The 22,330-nt window shown below is 39.2% G+C and overlaps 1 protein-coding gene across 3 annotated transcripts in view; it reads left to right on the top strand.

Moving 5' to 3' along the window:
* Nucleotides 1–22,330, top strand: part of malrd1 (MAM and LDL receptor class A domain containing 1) — a 430,000-nt gene that overhangs the window by 255,556 nt on the left and 152,114 nt on the right. For all 3 annotated transcript variants that reach the window (XM_059972137.1, XM_059972136.1, XM_059972138.1), the window contains 2 exons: nucleotides 5,502–5,793; nucleotides 19,367–19,612. In XM_059972137.1, the coding sequence (XP_059828120.1) occupies nucleotides 5,502–5,793; nucleotides 19,367–19,612 (538 nt within the window). The remainder of the gene's footprint in view (nucleotides 1–5,501; nucleotides 5,794–19,366; nucleotides 19,613–22,330) is intronic.

Here is a 22,330-nt window from a genome sequence, read left to right as displayed (position 1 = left end):
CATAGATTCGTCAGCAACTTAGCAATAGATTTACTTATAAGACCATAAGGTATAGGAGCAGAGTTAGGCCATTTGACCCATTGAGTCTGTTCTGCCATTTCATCATGATGGTTCCATTTTTTTTCTCTCAGCCCCAATCTCCTGCCTTCCCCCTTTATCACTTATGCCCTGACCAATCAAGAACCTATCAACCACTGCTTTAAATATACATAAAGACTTGGCCTCCGTCGCTGCCTGTGACAACAGTTTCCATGGATTCACCACTCTCTAGCTATGTGGGCTTTGTATAGTACAAAACACCAGATGGAATATTAAATTATGATCTTGAAACACTAGACATGAACCTAAAACATAATCTCAAAAAAACATTGAATAGTACATCACAGGAACAGGCTCCTTTTTGCCTACAATGATGTGACAAACCAATTAGTAATCAAATGGCCATCTATCCCTTCTGCCTGCACTATGTTCATATCCTCCCATTTTCTTCACATGTATGTGCCTATCTAAATTCTCTTAAAAGTGTCTAATGTTTGTAGAACCATAGGACCTTAAAACATGGGAGCAGAATTGGGCTGCTTAGACCGTCAAGTCTTCTCCACCTTTTTGAATCATGGCAAATTTATTACTCACTATACTCGTGAACCTCTGCTAGATCCTCTCCGAATGCCAGAACATAATCTTTTAGATAATGGTCCCAAAACTGCTCACAATACTCTAAATGCAGTCTGATCAATGCCTTATAAAACATCAACCTTACATTCTTGCTCTATCTTAGTCCCCTCAAAATGAATGCTAACATAGAATTTACTTTCCTTACTATTGGCTCAACCTGCAAGTTAACCTTTAGGGAATCCTGCTCAAGGACTCCCAAGTCTCTTTGCACCTCTGAGTTTTGAAATTTTTCGCCATTTAGAAAATAGTCTATGCCTTTATGCTTTCTACCAAAGTGCATGGCCATACACTTCCCTAAACTATATTCTATCTGCCACTTCATTGTGCATTCTCCCATATGTCTAAGTCCTCCTTCAAACCCCCTAGTTCATTAGAACACTATCTTCCCCTCCACCTATCTTCATATCACTCATAAACGTGGCCACTAAGACATCAATTCCATCATGATATATAACATGACAAGAATTGGTTCCAACACTGATCCCTGCAGAACACCACTAGTCACCAGCAGCCACGCAGAAAACGCTTCCTTAATTCTCACTCATTGCCTTCTGCCAGTCAGCTAATCTTCTATCCATGCTAGTGCCTTTTCTGTAATACCATGAGCTCTTATCTTGTCAAGCAGCCTCATGTGTGGCAAGTCCCTTCTGAAAATCCAAGTAAGTAATCTCCACTGACTCTCCTTCAGTTATCTTGCCTGTTATTTCTTTAAAGAATTCCAACAGATTTGTCAGTCAAGACTTCCCTTTAAGGAAACCATGCTGACTTTGTCCTATTTTATCACGTGCCTCCAAGTACCTCAAAACCTCATCCTTAATGACGAACTTTAACATCTTCCCAACCACTGAAGTCAAACTAACAGGTCCATAATTTCCTTTCTTCTGCCCCCCCCCCCACCCCCCGTTCTTAAAAAGTGGAGAAACATTTGCAATTTTCCAGGCCTCTGGAAACATTCCAGAATCTAGTGATTCTTGAAAAGTCATTACAAATGCCTCCACAATCCCTTCAGCTCCCTTTTTCATCACCCTGGGATGTAGTGCAACTGGTCCAGGTGACTTATCAACCTTCAAATCTTTCAGCTTCCCAAGCACCTTCTCCTTAATAATAGTAACTGCATTCACTTCTGCCCCCTTAACCACTTGAGTTTCTGGCATAAGGCTATTGCATTCCACAGTGAAGACTAATACAAAATACTTAGCAAGATTGTCTGACATTTCTTTATTCCCCCATTACTATCTCTCCAGCATCATTTTACAGTGGTCCAACATCCACTCTCACCTCTCTTTTACTGTATATATTCAGAAAAAACATATTGTGGTATCCTCTTTTATATTATTGGGTAACTTATCATAGTTAATCTTTTCTCTCTTTCTGGCTTTTTTGGTTGCATTCTGTTGGTTTTTAAAAACTTCCCAATCCTCTAACTTCCCACTAATTTTAGCTCTATTATATGCTCTCTCTTTTGTTTTTCTGCTGTCTTTGACTTCCCTTGTCAACAATGGTTGCCTCATCCTCCCTTTATAATACTATTTCATCTTTCGAATGGCTGTCCTGTGCCTTCTGAATTTCTGCCAGGAATCCCATCTTTTGCTCTTCTGCCATCATTACAGCTAGTATCGCTGTCCAATCAATTTTGGCTAGCTCCTCTCCCATCCCTCTGTAATTCCCTTTACTCCATTGTAATGCTAGTACATCTGACTTTATCTTCTTCCTCTCAAATTGCGGAGTGAATTCTATCATAGTATGATCACTGTCTCCTCAAGATTCCTTTACCTTAGACTCCCTAATCATATCTGGTTCATTATGCAACACCCAGTCCAGAATTGCCTTTCACATAGTGAGCTGAATCACAAGCTGCTCTAAAAAGCCATCTTGTAAGCATTCTACAAATTACTTCTCTTGAGAACCATAACAAACATAATTTTCCCAAATTACCTGCATACTGAAATCCCCCATGACTATCGTAATGATGCCCTTTTGACATGTATTTTCTCTCTCTGTTGTAAATAATGTTCCACATTCTGGCTCCTATTTGGAGCCCTGTATATAACTCCCATCAAGGTCTTTCTGCCTCTACTACCACCCCAGGTAGCACATTCCAGGTTCCCACCACAGGGCTTTCTGTAAACTCTTTTCTCAAGTTTTTCAACCTTAAGTGAACTGGGTTGCACTATTCTTTTTTATATGTTAGAGTAGGGGTTCCCAATTATAGGATCCATATTTAATAGTAGGGAGCCGTGGCATAAAAAGGTTGTGAACCCCTGTGTTAGAGTATTATCCGCTTTCCACATAGAACTTCAGTCAACTTGGCTCAGTAGTAGAACATAGAATAGTACAGCACATTACAGGCCCTTTGGCCCACAACGTTGTGCTGACCCTCAAACCCTGCCTCACATATAACCCCCCACAAATTCCTCCATATACTTGTCTAGTCATCTCTTAAACTTCACTAGTGTATCTGCCTCCACCACTGACTCAGGCAGTGCATTCCACGCACCAACCACTCTCTGAGTGAAAAACCTTCCTCTAATATCCCCCTTGAACTTCCCTCCCCTTACCTTAAAGCCATGTCCTCTTGTACTGAGCAGTGGTGCCCTGGGGAAGAGGCGCTGGCTGTCCACTCTATCTATTCCTCTTAATTCCTCTATCATGTCTCCGCTCATCCTCCTTCTCTCCAAAGAGTAAAGCCCGAGCTCCCTTAATCTCTGATCATAATCCATACTCTCTAAACCAGGCAGCATCCTGGTAAATCTCCTCTGTACCCTTTCCAATGCTTCCACATCCTTCCTATAGTGAGGCGACCAGAACTGGACACAGTACTCTAAGTGTGGCCTAACTAGAGTTTTATAGAGCTGCATCATTACATCACGTCTCCTCGACTTATGAAAGCTAACACCCCATAAGCTTTCTTAACTACCCCATCTAACTGTGAGGCAACTTTCAGGGATCTGTGGACATGTACCCCCAGATCCCTCTGCTCCTCCACACTACCAAGTATCCTGCCATTTACTTTGTACTCTGCTTTGGAGTTTCTCCTTCCAAAGTGTACCACCTCATGCTTCTCCAGGTTGAACTCCATCTGCAGTAGCATGCCTTTGATTTAGAACACTATAAGATCAAGGTCTATTTGAGAGACTTATAACCTTCAGTTTGTGTTTAATTGATGAATATTTGGTACTTGTATCTAATGATATTGCTGTTCTAGATTTATAAACAATTTTGGGATTAAAGGAGCAGTAGAGCATAGAAATAGAATTGTCAGGAAAGAAAGCTGGTTAAATCTTCAGATGGGGTGGGGAGAGCAAACGGCAAGTAATAGGAAGAGGACTCAGTGCATAAAAGGATGCAGACATGGTCAAGACCAAACATCAGAATGGGAGAGAAATGTGATCTAAGTGATTTTCACCGTGGAATAACTGCTGGTGCCAGGTTTGGTGGTTTGAGCATCTCAAAGGCTACTGATCTCCTGGGATTTTCACACACAGCAGTTTCCAGAGTTTGCAGAGAATGATGCATGTTAATGAAAGAGCTCAGAAAAGAACAGCCATACTAGTTCAAGCTGACCAGAAGGTGACTGTAACTCAAATAAGCACACATTATAGTAGTGATGTGAAGAAGGGTGTCACATCGAACTTGAGGTGATGGACTACAACAGCAGGAGGCAACAAATATATATTCAGTGACCACTTTATTATATACAGAAGATACCTAATAAAGTAGCCTCTGAGTGTAGATATGGATACAAAGAGCATAATTTCAAGCTTCAAATGTCATACACAACAATAAATATAGCATAGGACAAGAGGGTATAAAGACGAAGCAGAAACGTGCTGGTACTGTTAATGGTGCATTGTGCAGTAAGAGTTAAGAGAGCTGCTGTGGAGAACTAGTAAGAATCAGATGTAAAAGGACAATCAAACGCGTGAATTTTTAAAATTGGCAATGGTATTAAAGATGACAAAAAATGTTAGATATTAATGAATGTGGAGCAAGCAATAGCACAAAAATAATGCTACTTTCAGTCAGCCTTGGATGAAGTATAAGCTTCAGTCTGGGCCCCGATCCTCAGACAGTGTGCAAAAGGGAAAGTTACTGATAATAAGAGATATGAATTGTGGAGAAACTGGTTAAATCATTACAAAGAGAAGTGGATGAAGTGGCTTTCCAAAGTCCCATCACAGGCACAGTTCCATATTCTACTCTATAATGGTTTTCTTTTCATTTATTCTTCTGTACAGTAACTAAGAAAACCTTAGTAATGAATCTAAACAAATCTGTGAGTGTATGACAGTGTTGCATATGAAGCAATTAACTGAAAAAGATTGTGAGATGACAACACAGTTTTTGACAGCATATGTAAAGAATTTTTCTCTGAGAGCGCATTTGTAATGAGAAGATGCACAGTCAGATTTACAAATCAGTAAGATCAAATCTAGCTGGACCATCAAGAGTTATACCTTAAGTTATCACAAATCAAATCTTAAATCATTCATTGTGTTTCAAATGTTTATTTACTGAAAATCAACTATCTAATTTTTACTTGAGCATATCAGTACAAATGGCCTTCCCCCTATGTGCCTGTTGCAGAAATTGAACTACTGTTTCTTCAGATTAATTTTGAATATATTCCTTTCCAAAAATGGACTACGATAAATGGTTTTACTGCTTTGTAGCAGGGTTGCATATGCAAATATGAGGCACATATTGCTTTGAACTAAATTACGTTCCAAAGGAATGGTAGAGTGTTCTGAACTGTTACACAAAATCTCAAAGGCACTGCTGTCAAAGTTGTTTGGTTATGACTACCATTGCTTTTTATTTTGCAGATTATTTTTTATTACCACATGGCTGGAAATATTAATGGATCATTAATAGTATACCTACAGACTTTATCTGGTCATCATACGCCACTTCTCAACTTAAGAGGGGACCGAGGCTATTACTGGCAACGAGCTGAAATCACTCTGAGCGCTGATGAAAACTTTGAGATAATGATAGAAGGATGGGTGGGCAAGGGCTCCAAAGGAGTCATAGCGCTTGATGATATCACCTTCACAAAGGCATGCATCAGTACCAATAATGCATTTAACGAAACACCTACTCCACATCCTCCAACAGGTATGTAATGATGAGTTTTATACAGCATGGACAAGCTTTACAGCTAATTCAGAATGATCAGCTGCCATAGATATTTAGGAAGTTTGGATCTTTAACTTTCTGATCAACAGACTACAACTAGTAAAGATAGATCTCTGTCATGATTATTCTAAATATTGGTGTTCCACAAGGTTGCATCCTGAGCTCCCTATTCTATTCACTTTACACTCATGACTGCATGGACAGATTATGCTCTAAATCCATTTACAAGGTTACAGATCATATCATTCTGTTATGTTTTGTAATGCCAAAACATAGAAGCTGATTGAATGGAAAACAGGAAAGCCAGGATGTAAATGCTATATTTCTACACTATTCTTGGTTAGTGCGGCTGTAACGAAACCCAGTTTTCCACCGGGATCAATAAAGTATCTCTGTCTGTCTGTAACTTTATTCTTCACTAAGTGAGGCGTGCACATATGTCATGGCCGCATGTTGACATATCCCAATCACATACTTCATAAATATAAACTGTAATTAGTTATTTAATCAAAGAATGCTTAATCAACAACATATTTACAATACTAATCAAATATTAATTATGGACTCTCTTCCCTGCTTAGCTATAAACTCCAATATAGAATGCAACTCAACTCAAATACATGTATTGGTGTGTTTGTGTGTGTGTGTGTGGTGCAAGTGGGTGAACATTATATATCTATCTATCTACGTACACAGTATACTTTATAATGACATATATTATATATGTCATATATTATATATGACAGTCACAACATTGTACATTTTAAATAGTCCCAATCAGGCATAAAGATGTAATCATTGTAGAGGACCTCTTACTCTTGTATGATAACATCTTTCCTGACTTGGGGGATCACTCTGCCTGGCAGGTGAGATTTGTGGATATGAAACAATCTCGGGTTCAGGAGCCTCCTCCATGGTGGCTGTAGGAGTTGACTCTGGGACTGCAGAAAGTGGTTCTGACAGCTCTGAATATTTTCTTCTGGTTGTGTGGATCATAATATGTGAGAACAGTGTCTGAGACCACCATTTCCATTGCTTTTTGGAAAGAACCTTACACTGCTTTGTCCGTTGGAATTTCTTCCCAATCTGTAGTCATAAGTTCAAGGAGAGAGCCACAGTAGCCGGGTTTAACATGAGCATATTATAATAATTGACAAATCCTGAAAAAACTGCAACTATGACATGTTCTTTGGACATGGAACATCCACCACTGCTTCAATTTTCTCACTTGTAAACGCCTGTGCGTTAATGGTGCGACCACAGTAAGGGATGCATGTTTTAAAGAATTCAGCCTTGTTGTATCATGCACTGAGCCCATAATCTACTAATCTCTTTAATACCGTTTTGAGATTTTGGAGGTGTTCCTCGTCATCCTTACTGGTAACAATGAAAGCATCCAAGGTAACATTGGGTGCCTGGGCAGCCTTACAGCACCTGTTTTTCTGCCAGAGAGCAGGTGGAAATGCTACTCCAAAAATAGGACTATTATAGTGATAAAGCCCTTAGTGAGTGTTTATGGTGACAAACCCTTTGGAGTTTTCTTCCATTTTCATCTGTTGGTAGGCCTCAGAAAGGTTTGCAGAGATACCCTCTATCTTGAACAGGGCATTGATCTGCATTCAGTACTGGGTTGAAAGGGGGCCTTAAAATCACCACAGATCCTGACAGATCCACACCTCTTGGCTGGTGGCACTACTGGCATTGCTCATGGGCTCCATGCAATCTTGGAAAGAATTCCTTCAGCCTTCATGCGATCTAGCCCACTGTCTACTTTACCACGGATGCTATAAGGAATCATATGGGCATTCCAAAACTTGGATGAGGCACTGCCATTTAACACTGTTTTACCCTTGATATTCCCGAGTTTTCCTGTGCCATCCTTGAACACTGCTGTGGCATCATCCAGTACTTTTCTTAACTCACTTTCAGTGACTCCATTATACAGGATGTGACATGCAAATGATGGATAGATCTTCAATAAATTTGTGATTGTCTCAGCCAATCACAGACCCACAAAGCTGGTCCTCCTGATTTTACCACATGTGAGTCCGATGTGGTGTGTCAGTTTTTGTATTTTAGTGTAAGGAATGCCATTCCCATAGGAGTTATCTTTTCTCCAGTTTAAGTTCTTAGTTGGATAATCTTCAGTTTAGTATCTTTAAAATATTCAAACTCACTTTGTGGAATTACTGAAAAAGCCAAACGAGAGTCCAATTCCATTTTAATTAAATTGCCACTCACTTCTGGTGTAAGCCATATTGCTTTTCTATTGTTAGTCTTTACGTTGTAAATCCTAATGCGACCCAGACCGGTGTCACTCTCCTCTTATCAGATTTTTCATCAACTGCATGCAGATAAGTGCTTTTTTTGAAACTGCAACTTGACTTTTCATCTTTTTCTCTTTCCTGTGCAGTCCATTTATTTTTGTCTGCTCAACATGCTCTTTGTACGTGTCCTACTTTTTTGCAGTTTTGCTAGTTTCCCCTTTAAACCAGCATTGGTCTCGTGTATGTGAGCCCCTGCCACACAGTAACACAATTAGTTTGGCCAAGCCTGTCTCTTTTTGCAGATTTGTTCCTGTTCACTTTCATTTCTGACTCCAGTTCAATTGTGTCTCTGTCTACTAATTCCATTGATACAGTGATTTCAACTGCCCTTTTGAATGTACGTTGTGCTTCAATCAGGAGCTGGTTTTGATCACTTTCTTGTATGATTCCACAAACTAAATAGTCTCTCAGTGCATCATCAAGCCCATTATCAAATTGGCAATGCTCAGACAGCTCCTCCAATTCTGCCACGCAAGCTGAATTGGACTCCCCTTCTTTTTGATTCCGCTTATGAAACCTGAAGTGCTCTGCTATCAAGAATGGTTTTGGTTCTAAATGTTCCTGCATTACTTTCACAATATCAGCAAAGCTCATTTTGGCTAGTTTCATTGGAGCAACTAAATTTCAAAGCAAACTGTATACCTATAAACACAATGCTCTCAGCAAAACTGGTACTTGTTTCTCCTTGACTGTTTCATTTGCTTTAAAATATTGCTCAATCTGTTCCATATGCAAAATCCAGTTATGAGTTGTGTAATCAAACAAGTCAATCTTTCTGATATTGCCAGCCATTTCTGCTATTTTTTTATGGTTATTATTATCCGGTACTCACTATTTATGAACACATGAATTCTTCTGTTTCTTGCCTGGTTTTAATTCAACTGTGTCTGTCTCCTTTTCTGAAGAATGTATACTACACCGCTTTTTTTTCTTAACCACTTCACGCTGTATTTTTTTAAAACTCAAACATCTCGCTGTACTTCAAAAAGTTAGTTGTCTTGTGTTTTTTAAAAACCTCCTCATCACCACTGTTATCTTTTGTAACTCCAAAACATAAAAACTAATTGAAGGGAAAATAAAGGAGCTAGGTCTAATTTTATTTTTTACTTTAAGTGAGGCATACATGTATGATGTGACATCAGGATGATGTACTTTATACATATCACCCATAATGAATCAGAATCAGGTTTATTATCACAGGCATGTGACGTAAAATTTGTTAACTTAGCAGCAGCAGTTCAATGCAATACATAATCTAGCAGAGAAAAAAAATAAAATAAAACAATAATAATAAATAAACAAGTAAATCAATTATGTATATTAAATAGATATAAAAAAGTGCAAAAACAGAAATATAGTTTTAAAATAGTGAGGTAGTGTCCAAAGCTTCAATGTTCATTTAGGAATTGAATGGCAGAGGGGAAGAAGCTGTTTCTGAATCACTGAGTGTGTGCCTTGAAGCTTCTGTATCTCCTACCTGATAGTAACAGTGAGAAAAGGGCATGCCCTGGGTGCCAGAGGTGCTTAATAATGTCGCTGCCTTTCTGAGACACCGCTCCCTAAAGATGTCCTGGGTATTTTGTAGGCTAGTGCCCAAGATGAAGCTGACTAGGTTTACAACCTTCTGCAGCTTCCTTTGGTCCTGTGCAGTCGTCCCTCTGTACCACAGAGTAATGCAGCCTGTCAGAATGCTCTCCACGTTGCAATTATAGAAGTTTTTAAGTGTATTTGTTGACATGCCAAGTCTCTTCAAACTCCTAATAAAGTATAGCCACTGTTTTGCTTTCTTTATAACTACAAGGACAAACCAGAAGACTGAGTACAGGATTAATGGTCAGTTACTTAAGAGTGTAGATGAACAAAGGGACCTTGAGTTTAAATCCATACATCCCTCAAGGTTGCTGTGGAGGTTGATAGGGTAGTTAAGAAGGCCTATGGGATGCTAGGCTTCATTAACAGGGGGATTGAGTTCAAGAGTAGAGAGGTCATGTGGCAACTCTACAAATTTCTGGTGAGATCGCTCTTAGAGAATTGTGTTCAATTCTGATCACGTCATTATAAGAAGGATGTGGAAATGATGGAGAGGGTGCAGAGGAGATTTACCAGGATGTTGCCTGGTTTGGAGAACAAGTCATATGAAGCAAGGTTAGCAGAGCTGGGACTTTTCTCTTTGGAGCATAGAAGAATGAGAGGGGACTTGATAGAGGTAAACAAGATTATGAGAGGCATAGATAGGGTGAATAGTCAGTAGCTGTTTCCCAGGGCACCAATAGCAAACACCAGAGGGCATATGTACAAATTAAGGGAGAGAAGTTTAGGGGAGACATCAGGGGTAAGTTTTTTACACAGAGGGTTGTGAGTGAGTGCCTGGAATGACTTGCCAGGGGTGGTGGTGGAGGCTAAAACATTAGGGGTATTTAAGAGCCTCTTGGACAGGCACATGGATGAAAGAAAAATAGAGGGTTATGGGGTAGTGTGGGTTTAGTACTTTTTTTTAAGGATTATATGGGTTGGCACAATATAGAAGGCTGATGGGCCTGTACTGTGCTGTAATGTTTTATGGTTCTATGGTACATCGATATGTTGGGGCCAGGTTAGATCCTCAGAGATCTTGACATCCAGGAATTTGAAGCTGCTCACTCTCTCCACTTCTGATCCCTCTCTGAGGATTGGTATGTGTTCCTTCGTCTTACCCTTCCTGAAGTCCACAATCAGCTCTTTCATCTTACTGATGTTGAGTGCCAGGTTATTGCTGTGGCACCACTCCACTAGTTGGCATATCTCACTCCTGTATGAATTATTTAAACAAACAAAGAATGGTTAATTAACAGCTTATTTACAATATTACTCAAATATTATTGAAATATTAAATACATAACATAGTGGAGTGGGCTGCATTTCAAAAAATGAAGAGTCAGAGTACAGGAGGGAGATCGAGAATTTAATGACATGATATGATGACAGCAACCTTTCTCTCAATGGCAACAAAACAAAAGAGCTGGTCATTGACTTCAGAAAAAGGGGTGGTGCACATACTCCTGTCTACATTATCCATTTATCCAGCTATTTGTCCAGCCCTCCATAAACGTTGACGATATAGCTCTTGAAACTGTAGACCACTTTCCCTACCTTGACACCATTCTCTCATCAACATAGATCAGCCAGCACCTGTTCAGTGCTAGTGGAGCCCATGCAAGATTAAGGATAAGAATCTTTGAAGACCGCAACCTATAGATCTAAATGAAACTTTTGGTCTATAGAGCAATCGTCCTTCCTACATAACTGTATGGAGCTGAATCATGGACTGGCTACAGCTGACACGTGAAAGCCCTGGAACAATGCCACCAAAGAACCTGATGAAAGATTTTGAGGATGAACTGGAAGGGCACATTTCTTCCCAACTCTGATGTTTGGTCTGAGCAGCTACTGAACCTCGCAACAATGTCTCCATACTTTCATGCATTGAGTTGCTGCCATATGATTGGCTGATTAGAAGTTTGCATTAATGAGCAGGTGTACAGGTGTACCCAATAAATTGGCCAGGGAGTGTATTTTGTAGCTGTATCCTCTTGTTATAAAAAATCTTAACATTAATCTTGTCAACCCCCCCCCACCCTACCCCCTTGGGAGTTTATATGCTTCAATGAAGTTATCCTATATATTTTTCTAAGTTTCAATAAATGCAGATTCAAACTGTCTAGCCCAGTGGTTCCCAACGTGGGGCGTACACCCCACAGAGGGGTAATTTGATTTTTAAGGAGGGCAATTCGAGAATGAGTTATTAACAGTGAATTTTTTCTAGTAAGTCTGTGTGAGTATGAGAGTGTGTGCGAGTTAATACATATGTGTATATACAGTATGCATACATAAAAATACTTGTGTGAATGTACATGTGTAATTGCGTACGTACTGTATATATAGTGTATCACCATCATTACAACCAGCAAATGGCTTTCATAATTAAATTAATGATTTGACTGATGTAGGAAGGAACAAATGAACAAGTCCAAACGCGTAAGAAACTCGTACGAGGCGCGCCAATGCTGCTTTTTGCAGTAGCTTTTGGTTCTTGGTGGTGTGAAGGTGTGTACATTGCGTCATCTCTTTTAAACCGTGTATCTGTCTTTGTGTGCTGTAGAAACGAATCAGCATTGTTTTATTTATTTATTATTATTATTATTTTAATATCACTTAATGTTCTTTTTTTTACAATTTCTTAGTAATTTCTTCCTCAGAACTTTAACAGTCCTTTGGTTCTTTTATTTTTCTCTTTCATGAATGCCATGTTCTTTGGAAGCTTGTTTAAACCAAGTTAATGGTCTTTTAGGCTTCCTCCAGGTGAATAGGAGTTCACTTTTTGAATAATAAGAATTATATATCACCACAGGGGGCATCAGGATTTTAGAGGTGATTAGGTGGGGCATGGCCAAAAAAAGGTTGGGAACCACTGGTCTAGCCTCTCTTGATAGAACAACAGATAAATAGGGTAGATCATCAAACTTTCTTTCCCCGAGCACACAGAAATGTAAAATACTGGAGACATAACCATAAAGTGTAGATTGGGGGCAGTGAAAGAAGTTAATGGAAAAGTATTGGGTAAATCTATCACAAAAAGAGTGTAGGGTGACTGGAACCCCTTGTTAGGGGTGGTAATGAAAGAAGTATGCCAGTGGTGTTTATGAGGCATTTAGACAGCCACAGAAATTTGCAGGAACTGGAATAATATTTGTTCATGTACAGGCAAATATTTACACTTTAACTTATGGCTGGCACACACATTGTGGACTGAAGGACCTGTTCCTTTGCCAACCTGTTCTATGTATTATGATCTATTCTATCTATGCCTCTCACAATGTTTTAACATCTCAACCTCTGACATGCCAGAAAAAACAATCCAAGTTTGTCCATCCCTTCCTTATAGCTAATACTCTCCAATCCAGGCAAATTCCTGGTGAACTATAGGACCCTCTCAGCAGTTTCCACAACTTTTTTTTGTAGTGCAGTGAACAGAAATACACACTGTGCTCCACTAATGTAAACCAACATTTTATGCAAGTGCAATGTGATTTCCTCTCGACTCCATGCTCTGAGGAAGGCAAGCTTGCCATTCTACTTCTCTATTCCTCCTTTCCTACTTAGGTTGCCACTTTCAGCAGATAATGGGCTTGCCTCACCAGCCAATTTTAGCATCATCTACAAACTTACTAAAGTTTGCTGATGATGCTCATCTATGTTTTGTCCAAATTTTTTGATATGTATTACAAATTTAAATTTACTGTGTTATTGTTTTCACAGGCACAAAATCCCCATAATGCCCTTTCCATCTTCCCCCCGCCTTCCTGTCTAGCTTCATCTACTCACCATCCTGCACCTCTCCTCAGTCCAACAGTCACCTTGGTATCACCACTCCCCCTCTACTCTTTATACTGACTTTTTCCCCTCACCACTCTCAGTCCTGATGTAGGGTTTTGACCCAAAATGTCAACAAATCCCTTCCCCGCTTAGCTGCTGCTCAATCTGCTGATTTCCTTCAGCAGATTTCAGTGAATTTGAGACATTCTTTATAGTGAGCTGACATCCTAAAGTATAAGTGATCAAGTAAAAATTGCAAAGGCTGCTAACTGGGTGAAATAGATTTAAGGGCAAGATTTCTGCCTTATGCTTAATTTAGTGTAAAAATCAATCAGAATGGTGGACAATCTACCAAAACCATAGCCGTATTTAGTGCTGTTCTGAGGATTCATCTCTCTTCAAAATCAAATAAAAAGATTCAATAAATATTGAGGAAAGACCTGATATCTTATTTTGTCCTTGCAAAAATTATAAATGATTAATTCACATTGAATTTCTTTGCTGAAGGTAAATTGAAATGTTAACGGTTTTATGGCAGGTCAGACATGAATATAATGAGATTATCAAAACTAGAATTTGAAATATGAAATGCAACAAGTTTCTGTTCTTCCTAGTAATGTGCTAAAGAGCTTGAATCTTCCGATGTTGTCACTAAAGAACCACCCTGAAACTTGAGACTATCAGGATAGAGTTATGTACCTGTGGGATAGAATTAAGGGCATTTGCATCAAGGACAGGGTCCTATTTGAGGAAGTCATTATTAACCTATACCTTCTGGTAAACACTGACTGCCAGTTTGTCTCTGATTAGTTCACTTAGCTTTCAGCAGAATGAAAGCTTGAATACTGGACTGCCCATGTTTTTCCCTACTCACCTGCTGTAATTCTGCTCTCAGGGTTTCTGTTGGGTGTCAGTCTTCAGGTGAGAAAAGAGCTGTCTCTTTTTTCTTGATGTACGGACAAATTTTCAATCCAGAGATACCTTGCAGTTAAGGTTAATTCACTTTTGGTCATTCCAATCAAATCCATACCACTCCATCCTGGTAGAGAAACAAAGACCTTCTTCCCCGGTATCAGGACAGTTGTGGACTTCAAAGCAGTTCATTTATTGTGGTTGCTCTTCAGCTCCTGCTTCTGGGAGTATCCTCAGGTTGCCTGCAGGATCTTGGGAAGTTCAGTGTGGATTTTCTTGTAGCAATGCTTCTTGTCATTGCTGGTATTTCAGGATCAAATTGACAGAGGTAATAAAGCAGTGGTCAATCCAACAGTTATCAGTACCTCACTGGCTATGGGTGAAGTGAACATTGTTGTGGTCCAGACTTGAGGGTGACAAAGGCAAACAGGCCATTTGTCAGTTAAAACTCCAGTTCCTCATGATCAGACTGGTTCCTGAAAGAGATTCTAAGACCCACTGGAAAGGTATGTAACACAACCTCATCATCCAAATTTGTAATCGTGACCATCTTCAAGCAAGTAGACCACGGCACCTAATAGGGAGGTCTCTACTGCTTGCCACCAGGAAAATTCCGCAGCAATCCCTTTCCAGTGGCTGAAAAGCCTACCCCATTTTGCAATCTGAATTCATTTCCTCAAAGGGCCCAGTGGATACAATCACCTGGGGAAACCTTGAAGTGGAGAATCCCAAGTCCACCATTAAGAAACCCAATATAAATGCAAGGAATGCATCACCTCACAAACTACCAAGGCACCAACTCATCAAGCATCTCTTATCACATCGGTATTAGAATGCATAAAGTACCCTTGATTCTGAAGAGCAAGAAGAAAGTAATGACAGGCACTGCTGGTGGTCAGCAGTTTGGTAATTAAGTTGAGAAAGCTATAAAACGCTGCTGTGTAGAAGTGATTTGGCTACTGGTAAGTTAAATTGATAGATTATTGTCACATGCATTGAGTTTCAGTGAAGAGTTTGTCTTGCATACTGTTCATACGTACCAGATTAGTGCACAGTGAACTGAGGTAGTACAAGTGAAACAACAACAAAATCCAGATCAAAGACTAAAAAACTACAGAGAAAGGTACAGGGCCATAACATGTTAACTTGTAAGGACAAGGGTTCATCTTATCATATTAGGACGTCATTTAAAGACTCATAACAGCAGCATAGAAGCTGTCACTGAGCCTGGTGTAACATGCTTTCAAGCTTTTGTATTTTACTTAATGGGGGGGCAGAAGGGAATTAAATGATTGGTCATCAGGAAATCCAGTTTTTTTGCAGATGGAGTGAAGGTGTTCCTTTCCACAGATGCTGCCTGATCTGTAACATTTACAGCTTTGTCCCCCATCTCTGGCTGTGTTCATTATGCTCCTTCATTATGTCAGTAGCTTCTTCTTGGTTTTCACTATTGCCAATCATGCACGTCCTAGGTGGAGATTCAGGAACAGCATTACACTCAGATGTAGAAGGATTCTTTATCGCTGTTTCCTTAAAAATTTTGATTTACCAGTCAGAGTTGTTAGTCCTGAGCAGAACCACTTAATCTTAACCCACTTAACCCTTTTACCTGTTTGGCATGGATGACCCTACCAAGAGCCAAAGCATAAAGCTCAGATTCCAGCCAACGTAGCTGTCCGGGTCATTGAGACCTGCAAGCCTCCAAAGCCAATGACAAGTTTGTGGTCCGCTTGGAGGACCTTGGATCAAGGACTGTGAAACCAGAGCACCCAGAGGAAACCCACACGGGAATGAACATATAAATTCCTTAGAGATCCCTGAAGGAATCAAACCCCATTCTTACAGCTGGCACCGTAGAGTATTGGCACTATCAACTATGCTGCTATGTGCCACTGTTTTTCATGGCTGTTAGGCTTCAAATAAAAACTATCAACTACCCTTGTCACTTTTGAATTCTTCTTATTCTTCATAAAAACATTCCAAGGAAACCTTGAATGATTATTGATCCATGATAGAAAGGAATAGAGAAAATGAGATATTTTCAGCAATTTGTTAACCTCAGTGAAATGAAATAGTGCAACATTAAAACTCTGATGAAGAACTTGTTGTACCTATTTAAGATTATCAAATACATAATCCATGGAAGATGGTCACAGAGCAGCCTGCATGAAGTGCTGTATGTGCACTAAGTGAACAAGAGATTCCATGTAGATATGCAGATTTCACTTACAGTCAGCTAGAAAAAAATATTCAAAACCAATGTTGAAAATATATTAAATCCCGATTAAGGGATCATGGAGGCAGAAGAGACTGCAGATGCTGGATTCTGAACAACAAACAATATACTGGAAGAACTCAGCAGGTTGAACAGCATCTGTGGGATGACAGGAATTGCAGCTCATTTTGAATGTTTCATCATTTAAGAATGAGAATTTAACAAACTGAGCACTAATGCAGACATGGTATCCAAATTAATGGTATGATAGTTTATCCAATTTTCTTGGTACCTTTTTGTACTCATGCCAATTTTAATAAGTAAAAACAGCTTTAAGTTTATGCAAAAAGCTTTAGATCAAGCATTAGGCACAAGTGTAGGGTTTTGGGATAATGTTGGAAAAACACTCAGAAACCACTCTGACCCACAGAGATGAGTTCAAGGAAAGTGCATGGATTGTGTATTTTTATGTAAAACTTCTCATATCTTGCACCATTGAAAGAGGCTAAATGGGAAAACTCCACACAAAGTGTTCTGCTGATCAGAGTTGTTCTTCTGTCCCTGGAGCTGAGAAGGCAACATCAAACACGAGGAAATCTGCAGATGCTGGAAATTCAAACAACAACACACACAAAATGCTGGTAGAACACAGCAGGCTAGGCAGCATCTATAGGGAGAAGCGATGTCGACGTTTCGGGCGGAGACCCTTCGTCAGGCAACATCACCTGCTTTGCAACAGTTGGCTAAGCAAGTTGGGGCTATCTTGTCCAATGTTAAATTATAGGTGTGGTTTCTAAGATCAATTTAAAATATTTTATGGATAAACTTTTGTATCCAAACTTTCTATGTAAATCTTGTTATGTATGGAAACAGAAATAGCCAAATAATGTCTTTCCAACCTATAGAGAGTTGCACATCAAGACATCAGGTGTGCTTGCTTTGTTTGTGTATACTGTATGCGCTCAGCAGCCACTTTATTGGTACCTCACAGGACTGCATGTTCATGACTGTCTGCTGCTGTAGCCTATCCACTTCAAGGTTCGACATGTGTGTTCAGAGAAGCTCTTCTGCACACTACTGTTGTAATAAATGATCATTTGTGTTACTTTTGCCTCCCTGGCAATTTGAACTAGCCTGACCATTCTCTTCTGACCTCTGTCATTAACAAGGCATTTTCACCCACAGAACTGCCTCTTTTTTTGGATTTGCACCATTTTCTGAAAACTCTGGAGACTGCTGTGTGTGAAAATCCTAGAAGATCTGCAGTTTCTGAGATACTCAAACAACCTCTTCTGGGACCAACATTCATTCCACAGTCAAAGTCACTTAAGTCACATTTTAAACCCTTTCTGACATTTGGTCTAAAGAATAACTGAGTTTCTTGACCATGTCTGCATGCTTTTCTGCACTGAGTTGCTGCCACATAACTGGCTGATTAGATAATTGCATTAATGAGCAGGTTTGCCTAATAAAGTGGCTACTGAGTGTATTATCCACTAATAGAGAAGATAACACAAAAACAAAAAGGAAATTAGAAAAATGGAAAAGCCAAATGATTTCTGGTATTAGATTGCAACTGGTTGTGGGGAAAACATAAGAAATTCCCTATTGTTTTTAAAATGTACATTAACTTAAGCGGAAAGTTTCATCTTGCTAGTGGTCAAGGCAAGAGAGCTTGGCATGAGAACTAATGCTAGGATTTTCTGCTAATGATTCTGTGGCACTTCAGGTTTACAGGGATTTCCAGGAATCTATTGATGCTTTATGGCCTTTATGGCATATGGGAATTTGAAGGGTTTTTTTTTGCTGCAGTTCGAAAAAGCTTAGATGTTTCAAAAATAGGATGCATTTACTTTATCCATTTCCTGAGTCCAACAAAAACTATATGTATGAATAAAAGCAAAATCTTGGAAATTCATACCGGTTAATATTACAAGAAGATTCGTGATTTTACTCTGCCGTCAAAGTTCATCTCCATTAACTTCAAGGGAAGAATCCCAAAAGCATATAGTGCTACATACAAGTGATCTATATTGCAAAATGCTTTTGTGTAAATCCATAACAGATGCAAATAGTTGCAGAATTTACACACTATGTATGTTGTGCTAATTGATTTCAGCTGAGATGCCAATGGAAGTATCAGATTAGTCTCTTAGTGTCAAAGCTAAAAACATTAGAATCAGTTGAAAGCCTTGCAAATGATCAGTGGGAATCAATGACTGCTGGAAGTTGTTGGCACTGATGAGGACTGGATCAAGTTAATTTGGCTTTATTCCATAATTATATTGGTTGGCAATACTTAACGGCCAATGAAAGTTGCTCAACATTCAACGTGGTTTCAAAGGCTTCAAACAGAACTTAGGTTCCGCCAAATTTAGTGCTCAGGTAGAGCAAGAGAATCACATCAATTTAATTGCTGCCTACAAAGTAGTCTGTTTATATTGCAAGTTTGTGTGTGAGAAGTATCTTTCCTGCTGTTAATGTTCATTTCAAGGCAATGAAATTATTTTTTTATAATTTTAAATAGTAGTAAATTTAATAAGCAAAATTCTATAGCAGCGGATTTTAAAGGTAACATTGCAGAAAAGGAATTTTCCTTTAGAAAACCCCTCTGGTGAGTGAGTAGATCAAATATAATAACAACCTTTCAGTGAACCAACTTCATTGAAGGTTCAGCTGACCAACTATAACACACAAGTCAGTGATCCTATATAAACTCACTCATGAGAAATGCTTCTTTTCGCAGGATCCTGTCCACCCAATTATTTGGCATGCCAGAATGGAAAATGTTATCATACAGAACAGAGCTGTGATTTTCTAGATGACTGTGGCGACAACACAGATGAAAAAGAATGTGGAACATCTTGCACCTTTGAAAATGGACAATGTGGTTGGAAGAATTCTCTGGCAGATAACTTTGACTGGGTCTTGGGACAGGGTTCATTTCAGGATCTACGCCCTGCCAGCGATCTGAACCTTGGAAATGAACATGGTAAATCAATAACTTATGTACAATTCATAAATATTACAGCATACAATGGAATATTTGAACTGTGTTATTAATGAATATGATTGAAAAATATTTTGTATTTACTTAACAGAAGTTTCACGTGATAACACAACTTTGTACCAAAACCTCTTTAACAAGAAATTCCTCTTCATTTGGCAACTCAAAGCATGGTATATAGTAAAGTAAATGCATTGTACCCCTGTCAACAAAGATCATTCCAATAAAGTCCATTGCTATCAATAGAATGAATTCTGGATGCAGAGTACAAACAGGCTGAAGTGACAATACCAAACTTTTCACATTTATAATTGGTGATAGCTTTCTGTTATTTGATACAATAATGACATTGGCCCTTTGAATATTGACCAATTACTCCCTGTAACATCATAATTAATATAACTGAAGCACATAAATCCTGCCCAGAAAATTAGTTTTAATTCGATATTTGATGCTGGAATTAGCTAAGTTTGAGATTTTTGGGGGGAAGCAAAAACAGATGTTTCTGTTCTTATTGTAAAGTGAAAATATTTCGGTAAGTTATTACTCTGATGCACAATGTCAATAGTTTCAATTTATTCAACTAAAAATAAATATTCATACTCAATAGCTTTTACAAAGAGATCTTGAGACAGGATGCGTAATAAACAGGTACTATTGGGTGGCTAACCTTCCAGTATGGTGGTAGGAAACTTACTACTTTTGTAAATACAATAGCTATGCTCAGTGTTGGCAAAAGTAATGTACAAGGCTGCACACCAAATATAGGCACAAGCTTCTTTCAATAAGTGAATGAGACAGCACATTCTGTGATTTGTCAACACAAGAGAGTCTGCAGATGCTGGCATCTGGAGCATGAAGCAAACCGCTGGAAGAACTCATTGGGTTGAGTAGCCACTGTCAGATTAGCTGATGTTTCAGTTTGGGATCCTGCATTAGGACGGAGGGTGTAGAGGGGAGATAAACAAAATAAAGGAGTGAGACAAGAGCTGACAGGTGTTGAGTGGATCCGAAAGAGGAAGGAGATGATGGTTAGATAGAGCAAAGTTGGGGGAGGATAGTGATGGAGTCCAGAGACAGTCACTGATGGTGACAAGTAGAGACAAATAAGGAGAGAGAGGGGGTTGATTGAGTGGGTGGAGGGTAGGAGGAGGTAAAAACAGAGGCTGGAAGGTGGTACATCAAGACAAAAGAGACTACAGAAGTGGAATCTGATAAGTAACGAAGGTTACAAGTGAAATCAGATAAGGAAAGGATGTTGGGCAGATGGAACCAGTAAGTATCGTATGTGGGTGATAGGCAGATGGAACTAGGTGAAAGTAGAGAATGAAACAGGGTGATGGGGTGTGTGTGGGTAGATGGTACAAAAAGGTAAGAGAAAGGACAGGGAATGTGGGTTATATGAAGTTTGAAAATTTTGAGTTCCTATATTTGTGTTATAGAATACAGGCAGAATATGAGATACTTTTCCTCTATGAAGTGCTGTCTTTGGAATCGCAGTACCATGTTGCTTTGTTCTAAGGCAGAGAGAACCATACCAGCAATAGGTTCCATATGCCTATAATAGGACATTTATAAAACTCTTTACGTGAATGTGGGACTGAAGCCACTGTGTTTCTGAGCATCATACTTAAGCCATGTCTCACATCTATCCATGACTTTTATCACCACCCTACCTCCACCTTCACCAATACTCCCATAATGCTATTGTACACTCAGTGGCCACTTTATTATGTACCTCCTGTAACTGATGAATTGACAACTAAGTATGTGCTTCTGGTCTTCTGCTGTATTCCATTCACTTCAAGGTTCAACGTGTTCTGCATTCAGAGATGTTCTTTGTATATCACCGTTGTAACAGGTGGTTATTTGAGTTACTGTCACTTTCCTGTCAGCTTGAACCAGTCTGGCCATTGTCCTGTGGTCTCTCTCATAAAAAACAAGTTTTCACCTACAGAATTGGTGCTCACTTGGTATTTTTTTTTGTTTTTCATGCCATTCTCTGTAAACTCCAGAGCCTGTTGTGTGTGAAAGTCCCAGGAGATCAGCGGTTTCTGAGGTATTCAAACCACCCCATCTGGCACCAACAATCTTTCCACAGTCCAAGTCACTTTGATCACATTTCTTCCCCACTCTGGTGTTTGGTCTGAATATCTTGACCATGCCTGCATGCTTTTTTGCATTAGCTTGCTGGCACGTGGTTAGCTGATAAGATATTTGCATTAATGAGCAGTGTACCTAATAAAGTGGCCACTGAGTATAATTCTTGATCTTCGTTATCTCTAACCCAGTTACCAGCCAAGTACAGTACATCCCTCTTCTTCTTCTTCTCCCTCTCTCCCAGCTTTTATTGAAGGCTTGCCATCAATTATGACAAGAGACAATTTTAAGAGTGCTTTAGGCTATTCTAATGATATATTGTGGGTGCAGATAACCTTTCTCCGCCTGCATATCTCAGGATAGTGAGAGGAAATGGGGATCAATAAGAGTCTTGCAGGAAGCTGTGATCAAACCAAATCAGTGTTTATTTTAATATCATGAAAAGTCTTCAGAATGCAGTCAAAGCCTCTTATACCAAGTTGCCTTGTATGTAGTTATTATGTAAGCTGTAAAGAGTGATTTCTTTTAGATCTTTCTAAGGGTGTGATAATTAGGACCTGCTTAAGTATTCAACACCAATGCAAAACAAAGGCTTTATTACTC

This window comes from Hypanus sabinus, chromosome 6 (genome assembly GCF_030144855.1).
Source record: "Hypanus sabinus isolate sHypSab1 chromosome 6, sHypSab1.hap1, whole genome shotgun sequence".
Classification (NCBI taxonomy): domain Eukaryota; kingdom Metazoa; phylum Chordata; class Chondrichthyes; order Myliobatiformes; family Dasyatidae; genus Hypanus; species Hypanus sabinus.
The sequence above is the reverse complement of the archived record's forward strand: the minus strand, read 5'-3'. Positions and strand labels throughout refer to the sequence as shown.